Source organism: Panonychus citri, unplaced genomic scaffold (assembly GCF_014898815.1).
Source record: "Panonychus citri isolate SS breed McGregor unplaced genomic scaffold, ASM1489881v1 Contig00138, whole genome shotgun sequence".
Lineage (NCBI taxonomy): Eukaryota > Metazoa > Arthropoda > Arachnida > Trombidiformes > Tetranychidae > Panonychus > Panonychus citri.
The window spans coordinates 2,352,435-2,363,284 of NW_026515543.1; the positions used below are offsets into that span (position 1 = coordinate 2,352,435).

The 10,850-nt window shown below is 33.4% G+C and overlaps 2 protein-coding genes across 2 annotated transcripts; one reads left to right on the forward strand and one right to left on the reverse strand.

The window, feature by feature from the left end:
- The first annotated feature begins 2,712 nt into the window (after positions 1-2,712).
- LOC128392908 (zinc metalloproteinase-disintegrin-like BjussuMP-1) lies at positions 2,713-8,422 on the forward strand. Its single transcript, XM_053352997.1, is given in 7 exon segments — positions 2,713-3,397; positions 3,735-3,893; positions 4,180-4,378; positions 4,606-4,748; positions 4,839-4,910; positions 5,094-6,618; positions 6,621-8,422. Coding segments are annotated over 7 exon segments (3,126 nt in total). The 5' UTR covers positions 2,713-3,190; the 3' UTR covers positions 7,442-8,422.
- A 251-nt stretch (positions 8,423-8,673) lies between these two features.
- LOC128393016 (uncharacterized) lies at positions 8,674-10,371 on the reverse strand. The gene is made up of 2 exons (XM_053353118.1): positions 9,103-10,371; positions 8,674-9,041 (listed from the first exon to the last, which is right to left on the reverse strand). Exons 1-2 carry the CDS (start codon positions 10,342-10,344, stop codon positions 9,009-9,011), a joined length of 1,275 nt encoding a protein of 424 aa, XP_053209093.1. The 5' UTR covers positions 10,345-10,371; the 3' UTR covers positions 8,674-9,008.
- Between the last annotated feature and the right edge of the window lie 479 nt (positions 10,372-10,850).

Genomic DNA, 10,850 nt, shown 5'->3' on the forward strand with positions numbered 1-10,850 from the left:
AGCAAATGAAAAGAGAAGTTATATTGATTGTCAACTGATAACGAGTTCGATTATACTGGTGGATGCTAAAATAACAAGAATGGCGACAAATGATCATCTGAAATTGGAAATAATAATAATATTGATGGGTGGAGAAGTGATTCAATCAAAAAGAATTATACAATTCAAACCAAAATTAATAGAAATACATCCAATGAATAAGACAGAAATTGGAGGCAAGGAATCAGCGGTGGTAAAGAATATCAGAAAAATAATAAACTATCCAGAAGGTAAAGGTAAATGGATAGACAAAAGTTTCTCATCAACATCAAAGTCTTATAAGAGATTTGCAAAAAATCATTCAACAGCAAAGAAAAAACTCTCTAAAGCCAATTTTTCGAAAGGAGATACAATCAAAGAACTAAACAAACAAAAGAAGTTATGGAATATAATAAAGATAATTCACGATAATGGTAAATTGATGGTAATGGAAAACATTAAGCAAGAATATGAACAATCAGTAAATTCATATTTGAAAGATTTTTCGACCAACAAACCGAAGTTCAGTGATAAGGATTTCTGTTACGTGAAAGGTAAATGGAGAGAAGACATTTGGGAAATGGTGATAAAAGATATTAATAATATTAAATCATCTCTATCGGCTGATAACTACACGAAGCGAAAGTGGATAGAATTTGTTACGATCAACAATAACAATATCAAGGAGGTATTGAAATTTATAATAGAAATTTCCTATGTACCGGAAATGATGAGAATCCTTGGTGGTGGTTTCGTCCCCAAAGCAAATAGTAATAGAGTAAGAATGATAAAGACCCCGAATTATCTGCTAAAGATGCTGGATAAATATCTATCACTACAAATTCACGAGATATTGGAAGAAATAATAATGGCGGACTCGCAATTCGCTTACATCATCAATAAGTCAACTTTTGACTTGATTGCTCATCTGGTTTTCAGATATAATTGGGAAAACCTACAAATAATACAAATGGACATGAGTGTGGCCTTTGATGAAGTGGCAGTGGGAGAAGCAATCGTGAGAATAAGTGAAATTGATGAATCTCTTGCAGCGATAATTAAGTCAATTGTTTGCAAAAGATACATAAAAATAAGACACAAAGGTAGATATTATTTCAAGATGGAAACGGATGGTACACCTCAAGGGACAGCGTGTGGTCCTCTATTATTTATAATAGCATTGGATTCGAAAATAAGAAAACTGAGAGAAAGGAAAACGATGGTATATTCATTTGCCGATGATATGATCGTAACCAACAATAAGGATCAAGATGAAGTGGTGATTAAAAATGAGGTGGCGGAGACACTTAAGGAAATTAATCTAAGGATTAATATGGAAAAAAGTTTTGTCTTCTCGTCCAAATTTTGGGGTCTAAAATTACTTGGATACAGATTCTTTATTCCGTTCAGATTCACGAAACTAAAGAGTTGGAGAGATGAATTAATGGATAAGATTATGAACTCGTTCAAATTTTCGAAGAAAAATCTAATATCACTTCCGTTACAACTGAAAAAACTCATCATTAATAATATTATTTTTCCGAAAGCAAATCTTGTTGGGATATGGATGTTTATATATGACAAAGAAGTCTTTATGAAAACATTTCATGCTTTCGATTCGATATTATCAATGATGGAAATTGAAACAATATCAGCATCAATGGTAATGATTTTCTATGGAATAACTCATTTTATGGAGCAATTATGGATGAACTGTTACGAATGGACAACGAGAAAAGGACTTTCTATGGCCAAGGATTTTGAATGGCAAGAGAAATATGAACTGATTGAATGGATATCAATATCAAAGAAAAAGGAGATATTACAAAGGAAGATTGAAAATCTGTTAGAAATAATAATAACAGAGAAGAGAGAATCGAAACTGATAATATTAGTGAAGAACGAGATGTTTGAAATAACAAATGGATCACAATGGGAGCAATTCATATTAATAATATTCTCACAATTAGAACTAGTAAAAACCAGAGGAACGAATGGATTAATAGTAATTCCAGAAAAAGTGGATCTTACGTGGGAATCGAGATCAAACTACAAAAATGATATTTTTGGTCTAATGTCGCAATACTTGGGACTAAACTGGCGATGGTGCTATGGAAGATATGAGAAAGCAAAGGACCTGATGGATAATAATAATATTAATAGTTCTGAACCGAATTGGACATCCAGGACGCAATTCAAGAGGCAAATGACACAAAAAATTAGTAAAAGGATGAGTGAATGGCTAAAGGAGGAAGGAGATGTAATAGAGATCATGTTTGACAGAAAAAAGAAAGACTTTAACTATGAATTCAACAAAGCAGGACATTATGGTAAATTACTGAAATTTTTCACCAAAAAGCGATTGAGAATGACAAGGATAATCTGCTGTGATGAATGGAAAGATCATCATCCATATTGCTGTCGAAAAGTACTGGAAGAAATAACAACAGAAATGGAATGGCCATGGGATGACGGTTTTAATTATATTAATAATAATAATGTTGAAATCTACTTGCAATGTGTTATACTAATAGATCAAACATCAAAAAACATGTATGACTCTAATCTATTTCTATTGTAACTCCCGCTAATCCTTTTCCCTAATCCGGTAGTCGTCACCGGTTGCAGTGAGTCTGAACTCACTGAGTCTCTTACGAGATTGCTGTTGAAGCTAATAAAATCGGAAAGACTTTGTTGTTGTTTCTCATTCAAAGGATTAGCTTTTAAAGGTTGGACTTTAATTGTGATTCTTAATTTATTTTCAATTGTCTAATTTGATTATTTTATTTTAAGTGAACCTTTAATATGTTTTTCTAATGGTTAATCAACTAGCAATCGAATGTGTTTACTCCATTCAGGGAATATTTGATTTACACCGTTCAATGTTCATTGGTTGATATTTGGTTAATTCTTTTCTATTATGAATTTTATTCTTTTTTATGTTTTTTTTTCTTGAGAGAATAATTTTCTTTGATTAATCTTTTCTAATGATTTATTCTTTTCTACGTAATGTGTATCGTTCTTTTTTGCTAATTGTGTAATCATAATTTTTCTTCAAACTGTTGCTTCTTTGCATCTCTATTGTGTGTGTGTTTCTCTCTCTCTCTCTCTCTCTCTCTGGGTGTTTTGTCTTTTCACTTTATGAGGAAGAATAGGATTGTAGGGAAGGGCAATGATCTTTTTGCCTTGTCTATTACTTGCTCATCTTTTGGTTACTTTGAGTACAACATTTGGGTTTATTCAATCATCATCGTCACCAACAATAAAATCATCATCTAGTATCAAGGTCCATCCAATTGAAGAGTTTACTTCATACTCAATTATTGAGCCAATATTTTACAATCTTTCTGGTGTCCAGTTATCAAACGATTTGTTCAAGGTAATCATAATAATCCTCCAACCAGATAACCCCTTTTTTCCTGCTTTTTTTTTCCTTCTCTCCAACATCACCAAGCAACAAGTAACAAAAATCTTATCCATTCTGTTATTTAGATGGACTTGTTTCTGTATTAAGGTTAACCAGTCTCTTTTTTCATTCTATTCCCTCTAATAATGATGAACCCTTCTTGGAATTCATTGCCCTGACCACTTTAGTTATTCACTTAATATTTCATCATTTCTCATTAATTTAAATATCTACTACTCTTTTTCATGTTGAGTAATTTTCTGATTACCTTAATCTAATTTTAATAATTCTTTTTCTTTTTCTCTTGTAGTCATTACCTTGCTCTGAGTTCCATCGATTATCGTTTACATTACATAATATTACCTTCACTTTAGATTTGAAAGAAAATGTTCATCTAATTCCTGATAACTATTTTGAGTCAATTCATCTTAATGGTTCACCAGTTATTCATCAGAAACATCAATTAAAGGTAAGGGTTTGTTGTTGGAGTTGATTTTTTTTTCTCTTACTAATCATATTATGTATTACGATATATTAATAGAGTAATTCATTTTTATTGTTACTGATTTTCCTTTCTCCTTCATGATTTCCACTCTCTTCTCACCGTCCAACCATCAATTCTCCCTCCTTATCCTCATCTTTCCTTGTTTTTTTTTCCATCAATTTGATTCACCTTTTACTTATCATCATGGTTGTCATATAATTCGTTCTCATCATTTTTCTCTCTTTTTTTTATTCTCTTCCTTTTCCTCCAGCCATCATCTCACTGTCATTTCCATGGTTCTCTATCCGGTGATCCTGATTCTTTTTCCGCCCTCAGTATTTTCAACGGGACACTTTCTGGGATCATTTCCTCTACCAACGAAACTTATCACATTCATCATGATAGATCGTCTTTGAAGCATCTTCTTTTCCTTTCGAGCCATTATAAAAATGCCAATAATTTCAAATGTGGTAAATTAACTCTACTGTCCATTCAACCTTAATCCCTCCATTTACCTTCTCTCTCTCTCTCCATCATTATTGCAATCATCTTGATAATTATTTCCTTCAATTTATATCCATTTATCCGTTTACTCTTTTCACCTTTTTTTTTCATCTTATTCTTTTCTTATTCTCAATAATCAATTGATTTCATGTAATTTTCTCTCTCTTCTTCCTACCAATTTTTCCTTTAACAGGAGTGGAAGATACAACAACCGATAAAATTAACCAACAATTACATTTGCACCGACCAAAAAGGTCAACTGATCGTAAAATACCTTATCGAAGTAATTCAAAAACTCGATACGTAGAACTCGTTCTTGTCAATGATCATAAAGAGGTAAATTGTTTACTACTTAAGAATATGATTGTTTCTGTCAATCAATTTTCTCATCTTCTCTTAATTGTTTATCAATTTTTTTATTCACAGTTTTTACAATGTGGTAGCGATAAAGAGACTGTGATTGAGAAAAGCAAACAAATCGCTAATATAGTCAATGCGGTAAGTATTATTATAGATTTGTTTTTCAAAAGACCATTAACTTAATTACTATTGAACAATTAACGATTGTTTTCTTTTCAATTAACTTTTCCCTCTTTTCTTTTTTTTGCTTCTTTTCTATTGATTAACTTTACTCTATTTACTCGTCTGTCAATTGTCATACTTATAATTATCACCATTCAGCTTTATAATCAACTTAACATATTCGTTGCTCTTGTTGGTGTTATAATCTGGTCTGATTTTGATGAAATTACTCTTTCGTCCAATGGTGATACAACTTTAACCAATTTTCTTCGATATCGGAAAGAACGTTTAGTTCCAAAACACCCTAACGATAATGCTCAACTCATCACTGGGACTGCGTTCGATGCCGGAGTTGTCGGTAAAGCACTGAAAGGACCAATTTGCACCTATGAATTTTCTGGAGGAGTAAATACCGATCATAGCGAATTGATCAGTCTTGTTGCCACCACTGTTGCCCATGAATTGGGTCATAATTTTGGCATGGAACATGATACAAGCGAATGTGAATGTAAAAATGCCGAAAAGTGTATAATGTCTCATTCGTCGGGCCCTTACAGTCCTAAAAAGTGGTCCTCATGTTCAATCAAGTATCTTAATGATGCATTTTCCCGTGGAATGGATTTTTGCCTTAAAAATGAGCCAAGGCAAATAATTGGTCCAGTTTGTGGAAATGGATTCACTGAGGAAGGTGAAGAGTGTGATTGTGGCCTGAAGGATTTTTGTGATAACCCTTGTTGTGACCCTTCAACTTGTAAATTACAAAAAGGAGCCAAATGTGCAATCGGCTCTTGTTGCGATTTGAAAACTTGCACCATAATAGAAGCTAAAAAGCAACAAATCTGTCGACCTGCAAACGGTGAATGTGATTTCACAGAATATTGTGATGGAAATTCTCAACTTTGTCCTGAAGATCGATATGTTCAAGATGGTACCGAATGTGGGTCAGAAGAAGCCTTTTGTCTTAATGGTACCTGTTCATCTTATAATTCACAATGTAAACTTCTTTGGGGTGAATCGGGGATCGTTTCATCTTCTGAATGTTTCGATCAAAATAGATTCGGTAAACCAAGTGGAAACTGTGGATTCAATCGCATCAATAAAACATACATACCATGTAATGAGTCTGATAATCTTTGTGGAATGTTACATTGTACCCATACCAATGAGCGTCTCGAATTTGGCATGTACTCGGCTGCCATTTTACACAAAACATTTATCACTCACGGAGAGGGTGAAAGTAAGACTGTACTTGCCTGTCATTCCGCTGTAATTGACCTCGGTCTGGACACCGTTGATCCTGGTCTTGTGCCTAACGGAGCAAAGTGTGGTGATGCCAAAATGTGCCTTAATCAACGATGTATTGGTGTTGATAAGATACGTCGACAAACCGTCAGTTGTCCCAATGATTGTTCAGGGAATGGTTTATGTGATAATAAGGGTGTTTGTCATTGTATGGACGGGTTTGGAGAGCCTGATTGTGAACAACCATTACCTAAATGGTATCATCTCACTTTGGCGATGTACATTATCTTCCTCTGTATCATCCCTCTCACAGCATTTGCTGCATTTATCGCCTACTATTTTCACTCCAACATTAAAACTTGGTGGATTCTTCGTGCTCGAAAGGCAAACATTAAATCTCGAGCTAAACAATCATCCATCTCTAAAGTTCAACATTTACCTCCCACATGGATCTCAAATCGCTTAAAATATCTGGTCCTTTGACTATCGATTCAAATTCCCAGGTCGTAACCACAACAACACCATTGAACACTACATCAACACTAACCACTTCATCTAATCCATCGCCATTAGCCAATGGCAATGGTAATATCCCTTGGGCTAAAACAGTAGCCCCTCCACGGCCTGGTTCTAATGCCGTTAAGCCTTCACGTACATCTAACACTATTCACATCACACCACCTCGACCATCGGTACCACCTCCATCGTCGCGAGTTAATAACATTGCTCCAGCTCGACCAGCTCCACCACCACCTCCCCAATCATCATCATCATCAACCATTGGTACTAAAACTTCAAATACTTTAACCCGTCCAAATGGTGGTAATTTATCTCGATCTACAAGTCTACGATCATCCCGAGCCAACCTTGAAAGACCAAAACATCCTCCACCCAAACCTCCTCCAATAGATCAAAATGAAGACAATTCATCATCTGACTCATCATCTGATCCTCCTCCCAATAAGAATGACCTCCAACGTCCACTAATGGACAATCGTGATACTTCAGATAGACCAACAGCTTCACCCACACCCTCAATAGGACAAGCAAGTTTCGCAGCTCGATTAGCTGCACTTCAAGCCAGTTTCAATGCTTCTCATAAATCATCCTCATCACCTCGCTCATCACCTGCACCACAATTACCACCAAAACCATCATCAACAACAACCAATCCTAAACCTCCTTCATCAAGATCAACACTAGAAACAGTGAAAGGATCATCAGGAGTACAAAAAACTGGGATTAACGAGAAAAACACCAGATGATGAAGACGGGGAGGCATATGAGAGATTCAACTAGTCATGCAAAAGTAAAGAAAAGGATTCAAAATAAAAAATTATATCAACACACACAAATAAAAAATATTAATATAAATGTTAATATAATATAAATATAATTTAATTATCTAAATATCTACATATTAATAGAAATCATCATAAAAAGCGCTTTTTATATTGATACATCACCTTCATCACCAAAACCACCTCAACATTATCATCATCGTAGTCATCCTTTTCTTCATCATCAAATTCAGCTTACGATCTGATACAATCCAAAGCTTGTCATCATCAATTTAATTCTTGGAGTGATTTTGATCACCAAACTCATGAACTTCACCTAAAAAAAACAACGCATCGATGCATATTATTAATATAAAGTTTATATTCATCATATGATTACCATCATCATCATCACCAACATCCTTTATTTACCACCCGAACCCTGATCAACACCCAAATGTATAAAGTGAACGCTGTCAATGTCACGGTTCCTCAATTCTGATTATGGTTAAATCGTTTTGAATGGTTGACCAACAATTAAATCAACAACCAAGTCAAATGAACACACACAAAAACAAATCTAATCTAATCTGATATTTAGGTAGCTTTAATCAATATAATCCCTGTTAGGTGAAATTAAGCAAATCTAGTTGACTCCTTTTCTAATCAAACCTTGACAACAACCTAATTGTTTGCATCGATTGACAATTTATGATCTGAATGATTAGCCAGCAAACAACAATGGTTGACTTTTTGCCCTCCAAAACTGATCTGCCTTTACGAGAAACAATTAGCCAATCAGCTGATTGCCTTGCAAATTAAATTGACGTAAAAAAACTGACATAATAATATATTCAATTCATCAGTTTAATTGCTTCCACTGTAAACAATTAATATCTATACAATTGCTACCGCCAAATGTTTAATTAAATATTGGAAAATATTTTCTAAACTCCAAAAAATAAATCACTTTATTTTCAAAATCACCAAATAATATCAACATTCATGTTCTCGGTAGTAATTAATACTTTACTGAATTAGTTTAGAATTGTAGTTTGTAATTGATTAATCAAAGCTCAAAATATAATGATGTTGGTAATTTATGAATTAATTTTATTTATTAATCGTTTATGATTGAGGTTCGTAATAGAAACAATCAATAATCAATATAAATTGACTTTGGATTAATTTTTCAATATCAAACTTTAGATCTCAAGTCTTTCGTTTGATGTATCACGTTAATTTCTCTTGATTAGATCAACATAGTTAATCATAATTAATCAACAGTAGCAAATTGTCTTTATTTTTAATTGTCAACTATTGATCTCTGATATCGTATAATATTGATACACTTATATATCATAATAATAAGTGAACATTAAAGTTGAATACAATGATAAAAATTCACCTGCTTTTAATAATTAATCAAGTTGAACAATTAATTAATAATTCACCGAAAAATGAACGATTTTTACATTGATTGAATATGAACAAATTAAATATAAATCAGTAAATATTAAAATCAATAAATCCATAGTTAATTAGCACCTTGTTACCAAGTCAATTGGTTCGCCTCGATTTTGATCTGAAATAATTAATATAATTAACGATAATATTGAACTAAAGGATAATACAAATGTACTTACAATTGTATCTTTAATAGGATTGATGGGCCCAAATGAACAGGGAATAAGTTTCTTGAAAGCTTTTGATATTTGATTTGAATGGTCAGTAAGTTGACCATAAACTGAGATTCCAAACCAGAGGCCTAAGGTGCTGCTCACATAAATTAGATACTCAATAAGAGTATTTTGAGGAAATGCTCGGGAAATTGTGTCCATGTCAATCGGTGCTATCAAATAGATGAACATTTTCCCTTGATATTTACTACTCAACACATTCTCAGCGTGTTCATCTGCTTCTGAGTAAATGATTGTCGATTCACATTCGGGTTGTTTAATTAATGCTGAACATTCATCGAAACACTTTTTCAATTTGTGTGTATCACCAAACTTAACCTGAGATTGGTGTTCATTGAATGGAATTGTTGATTGACTGTGAATTATTTGATTATCTATTTGAAGAGATCGTCGATTGATACAATCCAAGAGAAACACAGATTCATCATAATGCCTACACGATGTTTCATAAGGCCATGGTAACGAATAGCTTAATAGACGTCGAAACTTGATCACTACGACTTTGAACATTTTAGATTGTGGATCAATCATATTATAGTTATAAGGATAATTGGCCAAAGAACTGTTTGCTTTTGAGAGACGAAGCTTAAAAGCAGTTGGAATTCTCAGAGAAACTCGTAGTAGGTGATAATCACCATGTCCACTTTTCGGAATCTTCATAACAATTGGATTTGAATTCTGACGACAAGAGATTCTCATGTGAACGAAAACTTGATTATGATATCGAGCCACTTCACAAAATCCTTCCTTAAGTAAATCCATGTTCAAGAAAAAGTTATCAATAGCAATAATCATGTTCCTTGGATCTATAGTTAATTGTTGGATGTCACCAATAGTCAAAATGGGCATTATTTTACCGGATGATAAATTTGGCAATTGATTTAAAGATGAACAATAATTGCTGAATTTATGAATAGAGTTGATGTTTTCATTCAGATCTAAATCAACGAGATCTTTACAGATTTTTACCATTTCTTTTGGGTATCTCATGTAAACTGCACTCATGTTCAGCAGATTAACTATCGGTATTTGTATATCGATGTCGGGAATTTCAATCTCCTTCGGATATTCAAAGGTAATCTCAGTTCGTACCTTGAATTGAAAAAATTCATAACTCACTGTCACTAATTGGTAAATACAACCAACGAAACAAAATGAAAAAAACACAATCTTTTTATTTGCTGTCATTTCAATCAACTGAGTAGGACATCATTCATCCTCCAGGATAGTTAATCTAATGAATAAAGTTCAACATGATATTGATATTGTTTTTTGGTGAGTTCATTGGTATTGTTAGAAAGCTATTGCGATAATAGATTTCCAATCATCAATATGATGATGATTTACTATTGATTATTGAATAAGTTGTAATAAACTATTGATGGTTTCAGTTCGTATTCGTTTTGATTGCACATAAGCCTTTAATAGCCACTCACTGGGAACAACCATTAACTAAATGGTCTCATCACTTTGACGATGTAAGTTATCTTCCTCTGTATCATCCCTCTCACAGCATTTGCTGCATTTACGGCCTACTAATTCCCAGGTCGAAACCACAACAACACCATTGAAGATTAAATCAACACTAACCACTTCGTCCAATTTATCAAATCATCATCATCAGCCATTGGTAATGAAACTGCAAATACTTTAACCCGTCCAAATGGTGGTAATTTATCTCGATCTAATCAAAC

Bases quoted from the DNA above. Each gene is read 5' to 3' on its own strand.
- LOC128393016 (XM_053353118.1), bottom strand. From the start codon at position 10,344: ATGACAGCAAATAAAAAGATTGTGTTTTTTTCATTTTGTTTCGTTGGT. The intron at 9,042-9,102 runs GTAAGTACATTT...TAATTATTTCAG, and splicing joins ATCCTATTAAAGATACAATT to ATCAAAATCGAGGCGAACCA.